This window comes from Apostichopus japonicus, chromosome 14 (assembly GCF_037975245.1).
Source record: "Apostichopus japonicus isolate 1M-3 chromosome 14, ASM3797524v1, whole genome shotgun sequence".
Classification (NCBI taxonomy): Eukaryota; Metazoa; Echinodermata; class Holothuroidea; order Aspidochirotida; family Stichopodidae; genus Apostichopus; species Apostichopus japonicus.
The window spans coordinates 15,422,512-15,444,381 of NC_092574.1; the positions used below are offsets into that span (position 1 = coordinate 15,422,512).

The following is a 21,870-nucleotide window of genomic DNA, read 5'->3' on the forward strand; positions in this document are numbered from 1 at the left end:
ATAACGTTAAGTGTTTACATTTGCAAGACGACTTGAAGAGTATGTACCATATTTCATAGTGTTCGATGCAAGTTTATTTGGATCGAAGGAAACATGTCCTGTTTTTTTTTATACCCTGTCTTTCCTGTTAATAGTCGATATGATATATTCTAGTTCATAACCTTGATAGTACGTAGCCTCCTTTCTTCAATTGATTGAAATCCGTGAAAATGGAAAGAAAATTCTGTTCAGCTTTCAACCCTTCTATTATGGAGTTGAACTATATACCTGTGGACATCTCATCTTGTTCTTGAATATTTGAACTATTGAGTGTGTCTTATGCAATTTATAAAGTTAACCTTTTCTTAAAAAGAACGTGACCTTAAATGGACTTTTGCTGGATTAATTTTTTTCTTTATATACATTCGCGCAGAACACATCTAGAGTGACGCGAGCATTTTGGTGATCTGTCCACGTTCAGGCGCCTTGAATTTTACGCATTCCCGCTATATATTACCACTTTTAAATTTTGAATACAATCATAATGTGACAAAGGGATTGTATTCATGTCCCTTTGAATTTTTCCTTAAACAGTCCCAGGGAAACTGATCTTTAATCTGCAGCAGTCCCATACAACTTTTCTCTTTGGATTCACTCACGTAGACTTGACAAAAACAAAAACAAAAAGGGAGGGTGTGGGGGGGGCGGGGTGGGTCGGGGCTACAGCACCGTACCAAGAGGTCATATGATGGGTGTGGGGGTGTTGATATGGAATAAACGTTAGTTTTCCCATTTTCATAATAGTAAATTGAAACTATATAATTCGTGCTGAATCTGTGAACTCATTTTCAAAATGTCTGACTTCTTTTATTGAAAAGTTGCAATGTAAAATCAAATAGCTTGGCTATATAGCAAATACACGTTACTATGTCAGTAAGATATGCATCTTTGTACACTTAATTGTAGAGGAAATTGGAATTTTACGACTTAACAAATATGCGAGTTGAGTTGTCCCACGACTGCCATATAATGACGTATTATTATAATACTATTAAACTTACGCCCTAAAAAAGCATATCATATAGCAACAACAAAAAATGGCATAATTTATAGTCTTAAGGTAAAATATGACTTAGATGTTATGTATGAGGAACGGAACAATATGAATTTTAATTAAGTTCTAACGACGAATTCGTTAAAATATTTCAAACGGTATTTTGCAACAGTGATGATATAGCATAACACAGCAGAACATAGCATAAAACATAATGTTCGCATAAGTCCTTATATAGGTACACTGTCAGAGTAAATCAAACTTCAAAATCCCTGCTCAGGATGAACACAGGCGCGGATCCATGAGGAATGAGGAGTGTACACCCCCCCCCCCCCCCCTCTTTACAACCTCAAACAAGAAATTAAAACCTTCAGGGAAGCTAATATTATATCTAATTGCTAGCCTAACTATACTTCACATATGACTTCAATGACACGAGGGGTCACACTGCCTTCATTTTAATATCCTGGACCCCACCCCCCCCCGGAACACGAATTTGCAAACTTCGTTTGAAGGCCTACTTTAAAACACAATGACACACGTTACCTAGATGTGGAGATTTGAATGCATGAAATGATAAATTAATTCTCTTCTCACATGCTAACAAAATTATCATTTAAACCATCTTATTAATTTTATAAGTCCTTTAGCAGCAGAAATTCATCAAAATTTAAAATTTCCCATATACTTGACATTGTAGTAACGACAGACCCTTAGAGTGTTACGATTAATTTTGAAAAAAACATCAACAAATAAAGTCCATAAAATGAGCCATAAAAGTTTCCGTTCATTAATTGTCTATAAAACATAATAAGTTATTGAATGCGTCAACCACTCGTCAAAACTATTACAAGGCTTCCTGTGGGTTTAAACTATGATAGATGTTAAATGCAATTTAAAACGCCGAACGTAAAAATTAATTAATTTTACACATACTGTCATTAACCAAAAAAAATTTTATTTTAAAATAATAATTAATAATTTTATTATTATTATTATATTTTTTTGCCCGAATGTTACTTCAAATGGCGCCACGTAGCACAATCATAAAACTTAACTTTAGAATGTTTAACAAATTGGAGACTGTTTGCTATACTTATGTTGATGAGAAAAATGTGGGTTGTGATACATCGAAGCTATTGTAATCATGTGACGTTTCCATCCTTTAACTAATTGTTTGTCTTTTGATCAACGCTCTTTAATCAAAGGTTTACAAGAACAATTAAGCATTTGCCGCCAAAAGGTGGGATTTTCATAGGAACAAAATGATGCCTTAGTTTAACGGAAAAAGGACGGTGAGGTATGAGAAGAAAGAACGATTTTTGAAACGGAAAGAAGAAAATTTCCCTAAATATAGTCACAGCGATGTGCGCAACAAAAATAAAAACATATCTTTATGATAAAACGAACAACAAGTAAGAAGTTCGATAGTATATTCATATATACGTAGCCTATACCACTATCATACCAGTACAAACCAGATCATTTCTCGTAAACTTTTCTTCATTTAATTCAGCTAGTATTATACCTACATAATAAATAACAGCAAGCGATTCCCAGGAGCGTATCAAGTGAAGGGGCACCGCCCTCTTCTAGAATTTTCTTAGCACTAACAAATTAGCCTGCAAAGATAATGTGGCTCTCAAGAAGGTACATGCATATGGCAAGATTTAGCAAATTTCGCCCGCCAGTATCCCCATAAATTCAACCTCTGTCTTGTTTAACATGTGTAGCGCTATTTCAATAGTCTTGTAGTTATCCATCGATTATTGCCCCCCTCCCCCCACCACCGACCCTTTTTTTTTTGCGAGATTTTGCGACCATGGTCAAATAAGTTTTGTTTCTAACTGCAGAATTCGAAAAGGCTTCCACACTAAAACAAAGAAAATTCGTCTAACCTAATCCTCTTTGATATCTGGCATTCATTTAGAGGATTGTCCCAGAATTAATATGTACTCTATAAAAAGAATTTATGAAAACTGTGACACGCTAAAAATTTGGTGACATATTTCATTTGACCTTGACCGCTGCATGAAACGAAGTGTATGAAAGGTCAATAGCATTAGGACTTTCTTTTCTGTTTTTTCTTCTTTCCTTTTGTGTTTCGTTTGTTAAACATTTCAATAATATGCACTGTAATAACGCCGAAAGAGGGTTACAACCACGGGGTTATGGGCGGGGGGGGGTGGGGTGGAGGAGGGGTTAATTTGGGAAACCGGGAAAATATGAGCTATATGAAGAATTCAAAATTTGGACACGGTGCTGAGGTTGTACAAGGTTGAACCCGACCTGGATGTCTAGGCCTCTGAGAGATATTCATGTTTGCTTATACATGTGCCCTAAATGTTGAGAATGCTTAATGTAAATACAATTACTGACGATAAAAAGAAATAAATTGATAGATACATCAGAATAAGGTTGATCTTTTTTATATTAATCTGGACTTCAGTGTATCGATATTAGTTTGTCGCATATCTCGAGCAGAAACAATACAATATTCCCTTATTAAATTTATAAATGAAAAATCAGTCTAAAGGATTGACTTTGATTCCAATCTAAACCGTTGAAAATTATTTACTTATCTAGATTGGCAAATAAATGTAACCTATGGATTGAAATCGCGTTTCGTATGGATGAAATCTAGGTAAATATTCCACATTTGTTAGCGTTGATAATTATGTTGCCTTATTTTAAACAGTAACGTTTAACACACGTTCAAACAGCGTTACTAAGTTCATATGTACCTTGTGACAACATTAATTTACAACAGTTACTTTATAACGTATACACCGTAAGTTCAGTATAGTAAGTTGTAACAACGTTTAAATGTGTAATATAGTTATCTTGAAAATGTAACGATATTAAAGTCAAACGTTATATTATTCCACAAGAAAGGCTCGTCGGACTGCTGAATATTCAAAGTTAGCCTATGTGAGAAATTCCTCACACTGAACATCTATAAAACAGAGTGTGTGTTGCAAAATATAGCGTGCCTTTGCATTATCAGTTTAAGCCTTGTGCTGTTAAACAAGTTGAACTGCCCCAACAAATATAAAAAGGTTTGAAGAAAAACATCACCTATGGTAGAACCTGAAAACCAAAGAACCCGATCCAACCTCAACCCCAGTCCCATTACATCGAATTTATAAAATATAATGTGCAAAATTTATTAAATTCGTCACACAATCAATGTCTTCCTTTTAAATTGAAGAAAAAAATTCCTCCGTAAAGTCTTCCAGAAATATTTCGTTAATTCACACAAAGACCATCTGTTTATTTATTTGTCTATACTTCATCAACTTCATTGATTATCGATGCGGGTCTCGCTAAAACCAGGTCAATGGTTATATCCATAAAACGTCATAAAACATACGGATATCTTATCTGCAATTTCTGAAAAAGCATAATGTATGTACATATTTACCTCCATGGAAACTGTTGGATGTTTTAAGCCCACCAAAAATTAACAATAATAAATGAAAAGGAATGTCTTGGAATCGGCATTCTCTCGATTATCTTGGTGTAAATCTGCTCTGCGTTGCGCGTAAAAAGTGCGCAGGCTCAGGAATGTTATGTAATCGGCATGTCAAAATTGATCCCATGACCCGCTTAAACTGTGGGTGCTTTGTTCCGTAGATGAGTGGATTGATACAGGAGTTCACTAAGATTAATGCGCCCGCCCACGGGATCACTGGTTCACTGCGTGGAACGATCAGGCTGAGACAATAAGGCGTTATGCAAATAACGAATGCGCAGACTACGTAAAATAGATTCTGCGTGATCTGAATCTGTCGTCTGGATATAACACTTGTAGAACGATTCGGTAGAGCACTTTCCCGCCGTTTTTGACTGTGGCTGGTATGTGACGACGTTGAGTTATCGGGGCCTTCTGTAATACTTTTAGCGTGGTTCCGAACATACATGAACACACTAGCGTAACATAACGTGATAATGGCGAGCGGAACTGGGTAAATCACTACCGCTTGTACGATGCTGTAATAGTCTGAAAGTGGATGGCTCGTTTTATGTGTACATGTGCTGTACTTAGAATCATAGCCTAGCTCACCAAGACCGAACATTACTGGAATCAGCGAGTAGAAGAGAGGCAATAACCACGTGATCGCTACCATAAAGATGGTCTTGGGTGTGCTAAAGAAACGCCTGTAGACGTGAAGACTACGGGTTATAAGAGTGTATCGATTCAACGCTATAGCAGCGAGCGTGTAGACGCTGCATCCGACACATGTGTACATCACCACAGCAGCTATCACACAGATACAGTCGTGGATAGGCCATTCTTCGAAACTCAGTATAGAGACGACATTGAATGGTAGAAACATACATGTCAACAAATCAGCCGCCGCTAAACTCACCACGAAAACATTCGTCGTTGTACGCAACTTGCGACTGAACAAAACGGCTAAAACGACGAGACTATTTCCAAATGTTCCGATGAAAGCAATGAGACAAAAAATACAAGCTAATATGATACGCTGGCGTTCATCGTCGAATTTAAATTCCCATTCTTTCGGTGAGGGTTCAAACTGACCGCTGCCATCATCCGGGTTGGTTGGCAGAGTCACGTGACCCACCGAACTTGACCATGATGATGTCAAGTTATTTGCCATCTCTATATTCTTATATTTTATGCTAAAAAGGAATTAAAAAAACTTGTTTGTACTATCCAGTCGGTGAGTTTAACAATCAATCAGTCATTTGCTAGTTAGATTTGTATTATAAGATACAAATACGGATCAAATAATCCACGGTCATTTGCTCTTTAATTCAAATCTACTTGAAATGAAAGTAGGTCACTTTTGTATTAATTTTCCGACGTAAAAATCTTGTTCATCCGGGAAAAGAAATGCTGATAATATGTAAACGAGGGAATGCTGTCATTTCCAAATGTTAAATTAAGTTTGCAAATTCTAAGTGACCTCGTCAAAGTTATTGACAAGATTGTCTCTCTTTCAGTTCGAATAAAAAAGGACCTAAAAATGATTTACCATAAAAAATCAAGCTGGCCCCGTAGCGTAAGGTTCCATCCATCTGATTATAAAAAAAATAAGCACGTTATATGAATAGCAGTAAATCTCGCTTTAAGAATAGTATGCCTTCACCAGCATATATCCAAATTTCGTCTTCGCAGTCGTCTGGACTGCACCAGGTCATTGCACCAACTAACTGACTAAGAACACACCTCCAACGACTCTTCATGTGGGTGGGCGTGAATTTGACCGAGAAAGCTACAATACCAAAACAAAAAGAGTTATAATCCCCTTATTGTTCCTCCATAATAGAAAAGATAGAGAGAGAAAGAGTGTGAAAATGTAGTCACAGACTATCAAATATCAGGTCCTAGGCTCTCTACACGCCATTAGCACTGACCTCATTCTCCTGGAAATCAATATTTTATATCCTTTGGGCAAATTATGATTCAGAAACAATTTAGTAGGCGTGACAGATCGCTGACTTTCTTCTTGTTTAATTAACAAGGTCAAAATTGAGTACAGCTTTACAGCAGTTATAAACAGAAGTATATTTCCGGGGAAAGCTATAGAGAATAACAGTCTACATCAATAAGTGCATGAAGTATATAAAGGATAGATTTAAACAAAACAGAGCATACCAACGATGAACGAAATTCAATTCAAAAGAACTCTGTGACATGTATGTTGTGTTGGGTTTATTTTCTTGGTTCACCGCGATCACCTTTTACGCCCGAGGGCTATACAGCGATAAATGGAAGAAACGGGAAAAACCTAGACACAGGCACGTTTATTCGTGTTGATCCGAGAGAGAGAAAAAATACTCCAAAGAGTTAATTTTAGTAATCAAACGTTCTTCCTCTGTATACCATCAAATCCAAAAAGTCCATATTCGGCTCGTAATCAAAATATTTTCATTTCAAAATTGAAAAAAAATAAGACATAAATTGAAAGATGCAAAAAGTTAAATTCTTGGTACATCACGTGTAGGACTTCGAAAGCGATTGAAGTCAATAAATGTTTTTAGTTAAATGTCAATTCATTTGGTCGATGTTGCCGAGAGATTAAATGAAATGTCAATATTCCGGAGGTAAAATGTCAAAGAGTAAACATCGATTGACTTTAAAAAGAAACGAATTGAGTCAATCTGTCCAGACAACAATGGTATCGATGGTTCTTTCCCTATCCTCTTTTAAAAAAGCTGTTATATATCGGCAATGATACATATTATTTTAAATGATATATTATATCTTTGCAGGAATTCACAATAAACTTCCTTTTTTTTCATTTAGGAAGTTATAGCTCTCCATGAAAACATAATTACAACGTAGAATCAACTGTTAAGGTAGGCCTACTATCATCAAAATCATGATAGCCAATAGTTTAGCAGAATCCTCGGAAGCAAACAATGTGACGTACACACAAAAACACTATAAAATTTTGTATTTTTTATAAACGCGTCCAGGTTTAGAACTTGAATAAAAAAAAGTGAGAGAAAATTGCACTGTCGAGTATCCTTGTCAAAATTCACAGAAATATTGTCGACGAAGTCGACTCTACAATTAGAATGAAATTGATCTCGTCTTTGCGGAACTGGCTCTAACTCGCGTCTGTTTGCCTGTTGGATTTGGACACTTGTTGCTTCTAGTTGATACATAATGCTCAGTCCTAGGTTAGCTGACACCGTCAGTGGCGCCATACCGATATTCCGCCTCCTGTGATCATCCACATATATATTTATGGATAATGACATATAACACCGTCAATTGTATGAAAATGGTGAACAATAAACAAGAGAATATAGGAACAGTAGGGGTCTTTATCAATTTATAACCTGCTTCATCTCTAGAACGATCGATATGCCGATATATCGCCCTATGGCCATAGACGGGGTTATATTATATCGTACTTGTCTGTATTGACAAGAAAATTAAATCCTATTATTGACTGCATGGCATTTGGTTGGTTTCGGGCACTAAAATATTGGATTCAAAACGTGATGAAAACTGAATGTTCTCTTTTGTTACATGAATAGGATATGTCCTCAGGTTGAATAACGATGATAGAATAAAAATAGAAAGAAAGAATTATAACCAACAAGTTGTTTCTTATTGACATACGAATAGGATTATATTTTACGGAAATTTGAGAGGAACTTAATTCTGAAATTGTGTACACACAAGTCAACATGACTGCCAGAATGCATATGACGTATACTTAAAGTGTGTGGTGATGGTATATGGTACGTGAAAGTAATAAATGCTGCATTATGGGGGGGGGGGGGCGGGGGGGGTTAAGAGGGAGCTTGGTGTGTAAATGGGGCGGGTGGGGGTGGGTTGGGAGTGTTCCACCGTGAGTACGTCACATACACTATGGATCAGGACTTAATACGAGTATTGCATATATTTACAGAGACCGAAAGAGGAAGCGACAACATAAACATGTCATCTGTTTAAAGTTCCATCCCGTCCTTTGTTTCAAAGTACCGTATACCCCAATGCAATGTCATTTTCGTCAAGTCACCCATAGAAAATAAATCCTTGGCCAAACAACGATCAATTTGGCTGAGGTAAGGAGCGTCACCTCACACCCCCATGCATCGTCAGTCGGTAAAATCATTCAGTCGTTTGTTTTTGTATTATTTTTGTTAATATTCAATCGGGCAAGAATATGACCACTCAGTGGTTGATCCAGACGGTGCGACGGTGGAGTGTGTACTCCCCTCTTTTCAACTTCACACAAAGAAACAAAAAAAGTATTCTTTAACACAAACCTTGCGTTTAGACCTAATTATGGTCCAAGACCGTTTCACTCCTAAATTTTTCTGTCATACCCCCTCTGTCCCCACCCCACCTAATTATGGGAGTCTGCTGAAAGGACACCAGGACCACATTCTCTCCTTTACAAATCCTGGATCCGTCTCTGAACATTTCATACAGGTTCTTGCTCTTAGCTTAGTCAGGCAGAGGATTTTTGTTAATCCCCCTCCCCCCCCCCTCTTCCAACTTTAAAGGTCCGAGTAGGTCACTGCTTGGTCAGAGTATTATCAACTTAAAACCCTATACGACATGCAACTTTGCTACTTGGCGACGGCCAATATTCACAACTTTTCGAGACACTTGATTCCAAAACCGACCTCCATATATAAAGTAACTGAACTAGGACAAAAGTTGCAGCAACAAACTCTTCTATAAAAGAAAGAAAAGCTAAGCTCATTTGCAAAGAACTCTCCCTCTGTCTCTCTTGCGAAAACCACGATAATTGCTAGCGGTCATTTATATACCACAGGTCATGTGCCACTCTGCCTGTAGGTCATTCTAGGTCAATGTCTATAATCTCACTATGCTTTATAGATACAGCAGGGTCACGGCCATTATAAATGACTAGTGTACTCACAGCATGAGTGCTGGCTGCCTAACCGTAAAACTAGCTTCTGTCAATCACTGTCGTAAAAAAAAAAAAATCTTATAAGAAAAGAAATTGAACGAATTATTTGGTCGTTACTTTTACGACCTGCACTTTTGAGGATTAACCGTTATTGATTGAGATAATTCTGTATGTTTTTACATGTTTATTGATATTAAGATTTGTTTGGAACTGTTCTTTTTGCAGTTGACCGATATTTTGCATAGATGTTTTTAATAGATCTTCATAAGTGATGGCGACATTCGTTAATTGATTTTAAAGAATACTTGGTGATCTAAGGTGCGTGTTTCAACAAGAAATAAACCGTCGACAGAGAGAGAAAGAAAAACACAATAATGAAAAATAATGTATTGAAAAAAAAAAAAACATAAAATATACATAAATGATTATCAAAAAAAAAGATTTGAAGTTGATATTTTGGTAATAGGAAATCGCATCTTGATCGCATGTTTCTATTGGGCCTCAGATATAGGCCTATAGGAACGATGTCCCAAACTGTCCCCGGACATATAGGCGAAGGAAGCTATCCGCCGCGACTGCATGTTAGTTCTCGACTTGCCGTCCTGGGAGTCATGCCAAAAAATTTTGCATTTCCTAATACGCCATTATTAATAATTTAAATAACTAAATAATTAGGTACAGTCCAGATCCGAGTTCGTATAGTGAGCTTAGCGCAAATTTGGCCAAAAGTCGTCATACGCCAGCATGTTAAACCACCAATGACGTGTAATGCCACCCGTGACACACTTCCAATGGGACTGTGTCAGTTCAAATGAGGTCTACGAGAATACATTTCTATGAAATTTGAAAGAAGGATGGCAAGACAAACCACTTTAATTATATTTTCAGGACCTCACACATGCGCATGTATTGTCAGACTTAGAATAGGTCCCATGTGAGTGGTGGCTAAAGTGATGAAGGCATCAAAATAAATCAGTGGTTGTTCTTTGGAGTCCTCACGCAAGTTACCTTGATGATATGCATCCTGAGATGTGTAAGCCCTAACCAAATAGAGCCTCGACACTACTCTTTTTCCAAATGTGTGTATGTGTGTGTGTGGGGGGGGGGGGGGGTACTTGATTAGGTTTAGGGATGAATTTTCACAATACGTTGTGGATGTGGTGTATTTTGTAAAATGTTGAATAATTCCGAAAATTCGTTCATAATTTCTTAATATATATTTTTTTCGCTTGTAATAAACGTACAATGTAATCTTTCTGCAGCTTTTGCATATGAAATAAGATTTGTCAAAGTTACAACTGCAAACATTTATTTTTCTGATCCGGAATTGGCGGGTTTGAGAAAACCACACAGAAGTCCTTTGCTCTCTGCCCTGACAGTAAACCCATAGAGACGTTATGGTGGCGTATGTCTGGAACAGTATTGTCATCTTTACATTGACTGAAGAAAGTTCTTCGACATTTGGATGTTATTAGTATGTTCACAGTTTGGGAAGAGAGATTGCACACTTACTAACATCTTTCTGTTATGCATTTGTCCCAAATCGTACACGTTTTTTTTCTTCATAAGATTGCAAAAATGAGTTCTGAAGAGGAGTAAGAACACTCAAATTAAGAGGAAAGATATGTGTAATTTTACCTGTTTAACTGAGTATATTTTTGACGTGAAACAATAAGAACAAGTACAAGGAGAATGAAATTAATCTACATTTAAACGCTGTTAGTCAAATCAATGATAACCAACATAATATTCTGGGTAACAATAACCAGGTTAGAAGACTAAGAATTCTCAACACACGCTGTGCATGTTCCATAAGTGAAAGGGTATAAAGGAGACATGTGATGCATTATACAAGAGGCAATTGCAGACTGCAGCAAGAATTTTATGTTTCAGGTTAAAAATGAAGTTTAAAACAAATTTGGGAGTGCACAATTTGACCCTAAAGCACATATATACCTAGCCCTTGCATAATTCTACGATAATTTTGCATGGCAAGTATAATACCCAATCAGAGAATGAAAAATGGAACAGATCCTTTGAGGAATATCCACAGCTGCAAAACTCTTTTGTCATCTTCATGATAATGTAATGATGTGATTGCAGGCTATACCTATCACCAATGGTCAACAGGGCCAGGTGATGGTAATTAGTCCGGAATTCTGAACATATGGCCAGTTTAAAGGTCAATATAACTTTTAACAAATGAAACACGTAACCAGTGGCGTAGGAAGGTAATTTTGAGTGGGGGGGCTGAAGATTGATGGCCGGCCTGGGGGAGGGGTCTAAGGGGAGGGGGTAATTTTTTTGCATTTCCAGGTGGCCTCAGATGCAATTTGGTGCAATATAGCACACTTCAACATCCCACTCCATTTTGTAAATGATTTTGCATTTTCACCTGGCCTTAGATGCAATTTGGTGCTCCAAATGAGATTTTTTTCTCATTTGGAAATGAAAAAGGGGTTTTTTGACTTGCGGAGCGGGGGGGGGGGGGCGGAATGATACTTCCGCCCCCATATTTTTTCCGGAGGGGCTGGCGCCCCCAGCCCCCAGCCCCCCGGTTCCTACGCCCTTGCACGTAACTTTTGTTTAAATTTTGGAAAGGAGTGCATCAATTTGATGGTGTGATTGCAGGCTACCTATCACCAATGTTAAAGATGACTTGGTTTCCTGAAGTTGGATTAAATCAATTGCATTATGGGGCTTTACTGCATGGACCAGGAAGTTTAAAAAGTGCAAACAGCTTTGTCAGACCCATTATTACGACACTACCTTACGGGTGATGAATGGAAATTAAATATTACCATCAAATTAAAAACGAAAGTTTATGAAGAAACTTTTTGCGCTTCGAAGGAATAAAAAAGAATAATGAAAATGAATGGCTAATAAATAACAAGAATGACCAAAACAAAGAATGACTGAAAACTACAAATAACATCTCCAATGTCTTGCCACAATAGCTGACTTTTCACATAAAAACACAAATGTAACCATAAATACAGACATTTGTGGGCTCTCTCCATTCAAACTAAAAAGTTGTTTCATTGACCTATCATTGCTGCTGCACACTGATTGAAATGGGAATCATCCCCAATCCCTGAAGACATGCAGAGTTAGCATATGCCTATAATTATACCTTCAACCTTTTCCACTGATACTGAATTATGACTTTTGGCATTCGATATTCTTCACATCTCAGTTACAGTGAACAGTAATAGGTAGTATTTTTCATTCATGTGTATAGGATGACCATTTAATTTTTCAAATCCTCCCGTCTCTCTTCAATTTTGTTTATCTCCATAAGCTTAGTAACCTTCCCTTGGTCAGGTATTTTCTCTTCGTAAACTTTTCTTGCATCCACGTAAGTTTCATCTGTACTCTATGAGTAACGCATTCGATCAATGATTCCATAAATAAAGTTTTGAGAGCTTTGAACACTGACTGAACACTGAACACTAACTGAACACTGAACACTAACTGAACACTGAACACTGACTGAACACTGACTGACTGAACACTGACTGACTGAACACTGACTTACTGAGTATTGTAATAATCATACTTAGGGTTTTGAACCAGAATGCAAACTGCAGTCTGTTTTAAATTTCAATAATGTTACATATATAATTTTTATAACAATGTGTAGTGTAGACGACATCTAGGATGAACAACATGTACATACAAAAAACACCGAGATGTGACAAACATTATTCAGGCTAATTTCAGGATAATTATAGTTCCACTGCTAACCCTGCAGTATCCCTAAGCAGCTTATACTATATACAATAACTCTTAGATGTATGCATTATTGGTTAGAAGACACAAATTGGCACGAGGAAACTGTCAACAGTCGTTAATTGCGAAGCTTGAATTTAAAATTTTCGATGCGGGTGGATACGACAGTGGCTGTTCTAAACTGATTTCAAACGTTAATTTGAATTAATTATCATTGGTATGAAATAAATAGAAAACATGCTGAATTTTGTATTAAAGAGACGTGAAGTTGGTAGTCTTGTATGTGTCAAGTTGTTGTTGTCGTTGTTTAGATGATGTTGTGATTCTACAGAATCTTTCGAATCTTCATCTCGGTGTATTTAATGTTGTGATCAGGGCCAGGTAGTTTATTCCAACAAACAGAGTTTCTGCTACCGCAACAGCCACGACTAGCTTCGATGTTTGCAACGCCGTATTTGCCATTGAGATTAATTTTACAACAATTGCGATACCACCAGGCACCATGTCTTTCCTTTGCACAGTTAATATCACTTCTGTCATTATCCCGATCGTAAGTACTAAACTGCGTACTAGAGTGATAGCGTAACGCATCTTCTGCAAAGAAGGAATAAACAACAGCAGCAGAGATTAGAACAATGCTATCACACTGAAATTGCTTATTGCTTAGAATACCTGAACATTGTAAAGGCCTCTATTATGTCTTAGTATGTTTTGATTTGTGTAAGCATTAAATTAAAGCGTGATACTTTGTGGAAATTTATAATTAAATTTAAAAAGGCAACTAAGTGTTTGGCTAGCACGCCCTCAGTATTAGAATCCTGATTGTGTATGTCATGTATATATATATATAATTATGTTTCAAGGTTGCTGTACACATATACTGGGTCATTTAACTTTCATCGTATCCTGTAATCTCTTCGTTATATATTACCCAAAAAAAAAATCTTTGAATGACAGGCCTGCCAGTCACTTCACTCGCTAAGCCTCCACATCACTATACAGTAAGTTTGGAAATCTGTAAGACAGACGACAATATAAACACTCGATTTGAACTCATTTACAAGGCTATATCAGGGGGAAAGGGGCGTGACTAAAGAATGTCTGCCAATAGGAATCTAGAGTCTACAGATGTTCAAACTTAACCTAAAGTTTCAAAATCGTATTTGTTTACCACCATACTAGCATACTGTTATAGTCGAGCCTAATTAGCATCGCGTAGATCGATCTATCTATAGTTGGAATACCTGTCTACAAACATTCCCCTGCAGGTAACGAAGTAAAATCATTTTTGATCTCTTTGCTCGTACCGTTGAAAGTGCCTAATTCGGAAAACTGGTAATAATGACTTATATCCAGATCAAATGTATGTCCAACACAGGCTGTGTTAACATTGATCAAATCAACAGTTTTGCAGCGTCTTATATTAAACTCACCGCTGGTTGTGCCTGTGAATTTTCCCAGTCCAGAGAGTCGATAATTGTCATTTTCATCGTTGATTCGGAATAAGTCATATTCAGCGTAGTATGGAGCTCCTTCACTGTCCACCAGGTCTATACGGAGCTGATATTCACTTTGATTGGTGAGGTAAAACAGCTTGTCATTACCCAACCAAAACTCATGATCCAGCTTACCAAAGCCTTCCTTATAGCTGGTCCAGTTACGATAAAAATCAACGGAACCATTTACACGACGTTGGAACACCTGAAATATATATAAAGAACAAAATAAACACATATACAATCTGACTAGATTAGAAACTACGTGATGCCTTATAATGCAGGAACAAACTTAAAAACCGAATAACTCTAAGATATTGCTTACGAAAATAATTACTATATTGGAAGAAGACCACACGAAATTTGACATAAAAATACCATTTTCAGTGGCTTGTATTAAATCTGTGTTTCAGTATTTTAACGTATTAGTTGCAGCTGTAAGGACGTACCTTCTTTTCGTACAACCCCTTGAATCGAAACTACTTTAGTAATCAATAGTTAATAACTACTTCAGGGATTCGTGTAACCATCCAAGCAAAATGTATGAACAATAAAAAAAACCTTTATTTTGTTAATTAATATTGAGTAATGATTTATATTTATAGGTATTTCCACGTACTGACTTCTTAGATTAATTAGTTATTATAAAGCGTATATCGTCATTCAACTCTAAACAAGTATATTTAAATTAATTATATGAAAGGTTTAGCACCCTTTTTGGTTTCGATGATCATAGTAACGTTTGCATGCGTGATGGCGTATGTGTTTGTGTGTGAGTGCGTTTATGACGCCCAGCATGTAAACACGAAATCTCAAGAAGGGAAGATCAGACCAATTTCATATTTCGTGTGTAGAAGTACCACATTAAGTACAAGAAGCCTATTGTTTTTTGAGGAGATCAAGGTCATTTGGGGTCACCAGGGGTCAAACTGTGAAAACCTTGTAAACACCATATCTCAAGAAAGGAAGGTCAGACCAACTTTATAGTTAGTGTGTAGAAGTACCACATTAAGTAAAAGAATCCTATCCTTTTAATTGGAGGTCAAAGGTCATTTGGGGTCACCAGGGATGAAATTGTGAAAACCTTGTAAACACGATATCTCAAGAAGGGAAAGTTGGACCAAATTCATACTTTGTGTGTAGAAGTACCACATAAAGTACAAGAAAACCATTGTTTTTGGTTGAAGTCAAAGGTCATTTGAGGTCACCAGAGGTCAAATTGTGAAAACCTCGTAAAAACGATATCTCAAGGAGGAATGGGCCGAACTCAAATTTAGTGTGTAGAAGTACCACACTGAGTTAAAGAAGCATACCGTTTTTGGTGGAGGTCAAAGGTCATTTGGGGTCACCAGGGATGAAATTGTGAAAACCTTGTAAACACGATATCTCAAGAAGGGAAGGTTGGACCAAATTCATACTTTGTGTGTAGAAGTACCACATAAAGTGCAAGAAAACCATTGTTTTTGGTTGAAGTCAAAGGTCATTTGGGGTCATCAGAGGTCAAATTGTGAAATCTTTGTAAACATGTACACCCTCACAATACAGTACGTCAGATTCATGATGAAAACTGCTCATGTTACATCATCGAAACCACGAAGGATTTTTGCATTCTGGTTTATACTATTAGCATGACGTGAAACCAACGTGCTTTATGTGATCCGCTTCACAATCAATGTAAAAAATGTCAAAGTAAACAGGATAAGAAAAGATTGATAGAGGTTGAAATACAAAAGGTATTGTAGAGCCACTACATGAGAACAATTCAACTCATAATTTATGACTTTGAAGTATCGAATAATATATGTTACACTTGGAGAGGAGAGGATAGATAAAGGGTAGAAAATAGGGATTAGTTGTCATTTTTGTTTTTCATTATTTGTAAACACAATTAATCTGCTTCCCATCATTGATATGATATAAAAGTTTTTTTTTAAACAGACACGTTTATTCGTCTAACTGACTAGTTTATTCAAGAATAAAAAAACAACTTGAAATTGATATTTAAAAGTAAACCTAGAAATTGTTTGCTTTACTTACAGTCCATCCTTCTCCGTCATTCATGTTACAATAAACTGTAAATGGTGATCCAGGCCAGTTGGTTGGTTTAATAGTGTAGATACCACTGGTATTATGTCCACTATCATAAACACCGTTACAGTCGAGGAACTCGCAGGTCTGGCCATCACCATGGTAACCAGCCTTGCAGTAACATTGATGAACATTGTCTTGTTCCTCACACTGTGCATTGGGGCTGCAACTGTATTCGTCATCCCACGTGACATTGCCTTTGATACAGTGAGTCATTCTTGTACAACCAGGGTTGACATAAAATCCACCATCCTGTACGGAGTGCGAATAATAATAATAATAATAATAACAACAACAATAATAATAACAATAACAACAATAATAACAATAACAACAATAATAATATCCCAAAATATTTATGGTATTATAATAATAATACTAATAATAATCATCTTATCGTCATCGTCATCGCCATCGCCATCGTCATCGTCTTCGTCGTCATCGTCATCGTCATCGTCATCGTCATCGTCATCGTCATCGTCATCGCCATCGCCATCGCCATCGCCATCGCCATCGCCATCGTCATCGTCATTATCATCATCATTAAGATATTTGTGAACATTTGAAGGTTCTTAGAAGCGAACTGGTGCAATGTTTTGCAATTTTCATCATTATCATATGATATCATATTATCAGGAGATTTTGTTATATGTTCTTTTACATAATATATCAGGAAGACAAAAATTGTGCTCTTTTACAATTTTTCCAGTAGGATGATTCTTGTTTATTGTCCAATGTTTGGACTTTACTAAATTTGACGAACTTAACTGATGGACAATATAAACTTTCATATTTTGTAAGACAGCCAGATGTGGAGTGGCCTAAAAACAAATATCGTTATCGCAGTGTATTAGCATAATAATTATTTATAGGAAGTGCGTATCACGTACGATTTATAGCTTAGCTTCATAACATGCTGTTCGTGCAACAACTTAGGACAAATCATAAAAAGGATGAGAAGGAACGTTGTCGACGTCGTTGTGCATACGGTTCGCGACACGCCATCGAGTGCGGTTAGGTAGGCAATATGTATTTTATTACGCGGTGGCCAACTGTATAGGTTGTAATAGGCTATAGGCTAAATTTAGCTAATTGCATCTGCCAAACAAAGTAAGTAGCTGAATCAGTAGGCCTGAATGTTACTACGATTACAATCGAGTTAACGGAGCTGACGACAGTATTCAAGATCAAAAGAGCACTGACAAAATACCATGCTAAAAAACATCAGTTTTTAAACATATTTTCGACACTGAAAGGGGGGCGGTCGCTCCCCCTGCCCCCCTGGCTACGTCCTTGCATTGGATTCAAAAGTATGCAAGTTTACAGTTAAATAAACTGCATGTGACATTTCAAAGGTCAATTTTACAAATAGAGATCAACGGACCAAATTTGGTCCAATTTGTGCAGGTACTAACATAAATGGCTGAAATTGGTTCGTATACTCCGGTTCCTAAATGTTACTGGAAATTAAATTTAATATATATATATTTTTATTATTATTAATATTCTGTACACGTCGACCGAATAAAATGCTGAAAGTGTCATGCCTTGAAGGAAGTAATAGCTGATTGATTGAATTCGAGACTCGTGTATGTTAAACTTGCAAGCTGAAACGGAGTGTTGATATCATAAAAACCCAAATTTGTTGGTCAGATTTGCAATTCCAGGAACTGAATCCAGTATTTGTTATTGTTTCACATACTCCCTGTATGCTAATTTTTTTAACGTTATTTTGACATGTTAGAGTAGCCCCATACGAGACGCGAATCAAACTAGATGTTCTTCTCCACAGATGTTGACAATCTAAATATGAAACCTTACTTTGATAATTTGGTTATGAAGATAATATAACTCCATGTATACCAAATATAAATCACATATAGGTGCTTTTAAAATAAATTGAATGTGACTTCTAGGTTATTATAGAATGTTGTTATGAACAGAAGTCAAGGATTAACTTCTTGAACAAAGTATGTTACCATAGTGAACATGCAGAAATGGTAAGGGGGTATATTTGAGGTTTATTAAGTGAACTTATACAAATTTACTGTAATTTAGTGAATGAATAAAATCTTAGAAAATGGTTACAATTACAAATAACATGATTTCAAGCAACCTTTCATAACATTCCTTTCAAGATGTTTATTCTCATCAATTTTCCAGCAATGATATACGGTTTGTTTTATATCAGTTCTGGGACTTGATGAAGTTCTTTTCTAGAAATTAATTAATAAAGTTATATTCTTGACTGAAGTCATCCCGCTAATATTCAAGTATTACATATATAGTTAGTTTGTCAATTCCGTCATAGAAAAGATGGGTATGTTATTGTTCGAACATCACAGCATATCAAATGATTTCCAAGAAATCTGTTTCATTCTTTCGAAATGACTCGTCCTTAGTCATTGCCTGTTTCATAACGTTAGCCAATAAATTAGGGCAATATGTATGACTTTATCAAATACAATAGTTTTGACTCACCGAGATGATTTTATTGGTACTTGTTAGATTACATGCACAATGGTCAGGCGTCCCACAGCCAAAGTCAGTTCCATTGTAACAGAACTCCATACCTTGTTCACAAACAGTTGTGGTGTTAGTAACCGTGTTAATCTGGGTGGAGGTGCTGTCATACCCGGTTGTATGATCTTGAGTTAAAGAAAATGAAGCACAGTAATATCTTACTCACAAGTTCCATATCTGACCAACTGTTGTTGATCATTGCTATTATTTACCTTTAAAACGAAAATATTTTGCAGTTTAACTTCTTGGTAAACTATGCTTTCAGTATGCACTGTACTGTTTTCCCGCCATGATCATTTTACAGTAAATTCTCCTCCCCAACAGTTTAATCGATAGTTGATCCTAGATTCCGATTGGTTAAATGAATCTATATCGGTGAGTATATATCGTTGTGAGTTAAAGTTTGTTGGTATAGGGAAAAAAAAAAACATTAACACATCTAGATATCCCGAATAAAAGAAAAAGTTATACGTCTTGTTTTGAAAATTGTCAAGGATTAATTCATATCATCCTCAGATGCGCTAATTGCTGCTTTAAGTTTTTAAATTCGAGAACGATTTTTAGCAGAATTGATTGCAACTTATAAAACAATTTCTCCTGAACAGAAAATCCGATTCTTTCATAATTTTTGTCTTTCACATATTAAGGTCTTGTAAAACCAGTAGTCTTGAACGTCTGTATAGATTACAGAGTACGTATACATGTTTCTGTCTTCATTTTCGTTAAGCCTAGTTAAGATAAATAAACACGAAACATCTTTCAAAATTGTGCCATGCTGCATATAATTATGTTTCATGACAATAGCTTCGGAGAAAATGGCAAAAATATGTGTAAATGTTTATGGCCTTTCGTATGCCTTACCTTGCGAAGCAACCGTTTTCTTAGGAGTACATTTAAAATAGCCTTTCACTTTATCCTCCGTATCTTGTCCTGTATAAGAGAAGGGCGTATCAGTTGTTACCATTGCGACAAAAGACATGAATTCATTACAAATACATCCGTCGGTTTTATTTAAATATTTCTTCATGTAACTCATAAGCTCATTTGTGCATTACCCCTCCGACCCTTCCCCCCCCCCCCACACCCCCGCCCTCATTACTCCTGCGTTGCTGAGATACGACACAATTCACTTCAGTTGGTAAAATATATATGAGGAAGATAGATGAGACTATATGTTGACCAATAATCTATGACGCCCCGCATATAGAAACGATAATGATAATGAGTTTTAGTTTCATTTACATTCAAACTGATGTTTGTAAACTTGTACTATTGGTGTTGAAATGAATGCCGTTTAATGCTTTTCTGGTACAAGTCAGTTAACATGACAGATGAATTAATGAAGAAGCATAGTTGTGATCGAACTATGGGCTCACTGGGGGGGGGGGGGGAGGGGGTTGAATAAAACTCTTATTATTCTACTGTTATGTAGAAATTCTTATAACCATTTTAAGAACTTCAAATGTCTTAGAATAAAAAAATCATTCAGCTATTGGTGCGTTTACTTAAACAAGTTCATAATTAAAATTAAGAGAGCCTTCTCTTGTTCATATGAGGAACAAAAAGTGTGCATATTGTCGAACATAAACAGCCCTCTACCCCCCCCCCCCCCCACACACAAAAGGAGAAAATTATAGATCAGTGGGACTTGTTACTAGTAAGATGTTTTCAACTAGTAAGCCTCTTGTCCCAGATTTTCGAACCCGTCCTAATAGTATAGGCGAGGGTGATACACTATTGACTGTAATGACCGCCATTTATAAATAATTGATATTGGCTTACCTTTGCAGCAACAACCACCGAGGAGAATAAGTATGAGATATATCCCTTCCATAGTCCGCACACACAGTGCCATTTTTCAAACCATTCAGAAGAGTCTATCCCGATCAAAAATGACAAAATCTTCCAATGTTTCAAAAACGCAACAGGTAGAGAAATATTAGCTGAGTAAGAGTTTTGAGATTGAGCTATACTCTAAGAAAAGTAAGCATATTGCTGACGGAAATGAAAAATCGTTAATGACTTTTGAAAGACAGTACACACCTATCTGATACATCCTTCAATTTATTAATATTCTTTGTATTTGCCTTTATTTTCTGTTTCTCTCTGAAAAGACTCTGAAAGAACAAGTGACTTCACCGTTTGCTGGGAACAATACAATCAAAAGCGTTTGAAGAATAGATTATACTAGGGGCGCTTACATTGTTTTTACATTGTTACTACAGGCAACCAGATGGATGAGTTTAAACACATATTGACTAATATCTATGCAAATCACCCAAATTTATTAAAAGACGACCTGAACAAAAGGTAGCAATAAATGAAAAAACTTTTCATTCAAACAAACGCTCAGTGCTAACTGCTTACAAGGAAGTAAGTAACGTGTAAAAACGGTCTCCTTTCTTTCAGCAGCAGTTAACATACGTTGTCATAGAGACGAGGGGATTGTTGCCTGAAGCTGCAGGCTTTTTTGAGGGGGGGGGGGGGGGGGAGGGGAGGAGGTGGGGGTTGAGGAGCCAGGAAAATACATGTTTTCTAATTTTTATAATATACTCCAGGAACTATGAATACTCCCAGGAAGTTCTTCAAAACCGCTGGCCGTAGTGAGTTATATTCTTTAATT

General features: G+C 36.5%; 2 protein-coding genes across 2 annotated transcripts; both read right to left on the bottom strand.

The window, feature by feature from the left end:
• Positions 1–821: 821 nt before the first annotated feature.
• LOC139979697 (melatonin receptor type 1B-B-like) lies at positions 822–7,702 on the bottom strand. The gene has a single exon (XM_071990734.1). The coding sequence runs from the start codon at positions 5,659–5,661 to the stop codon at positions 4,546–4,548; it is 1,116 nt and encodes a 371-aa protein (XP_071846835.1). The 5' UTR covers positions 5,662–7,702; the 3' UTR covers positions 822–4,545.
• Positions 7,703–12,931: 5,229 nt separating this feature from the next.
• LOC139980311 (fibrinogen-like protein A) lies at positions 12,932–21,139 on the bottom strand. Its single transcript, XM_071991880.1, has 6 exons — positions 21,030–21,139; positions 20,109–20,177; positions 19,206–19,372; positions 16,674–16,976; positions 14,574–14,841; positions 12,932–13,734 (listed from the first exon to the last, which is right to left on the bottom strand). The coding sequence occupies exons 1-6, from the start codon at positions 21,100–21,102 to the stop codon at positions 13,466–13,468; spliced, it is 1,149 nt and encodes a 382-aa protein (XP_071847981.1). The 5' UTR covers positions 21,103–21,139; the 3' UTR covers positions 12,932–13,465.
• Positions 21,140–21,870: the final 731 nt, after the last annotated feature.

What these genes read in the sequence shown, in the direction of transcription:
- LOC139979697 (XM_071990734.1), bottom strand. Translation starts at nt 5,661, where the DNA reads ATGGCAAATAACTTGACATCATCATGGTCAAGTTCGGTGGGTCACGTG.
- LOC139980311 (XM_071991880.1), bottom strand. Translation starts at nt 21,102, where the DNA reads ATGGCACTGTGTGTGCGGACTATGGAAGGGATATATCTCATACTTATT. An exon ending in CGGTGGTTGTTGCTGCAAAG is followed by an intron (nt 20,178 to 21,029) that starts GTAAGCCAATAT and finishes TCTCTTATACAG; the next exon opens with GACAAGATACGGAGGATAAA. An exon ending in GTACCAATAAAATCATCTCG is followed by an intron (nt 16,977 to 19,205) that starts GTGAGTCAAAAC and finishes CACTCCGTACAG; the next exon opens with GATGGTGGATTTTATGTCAA.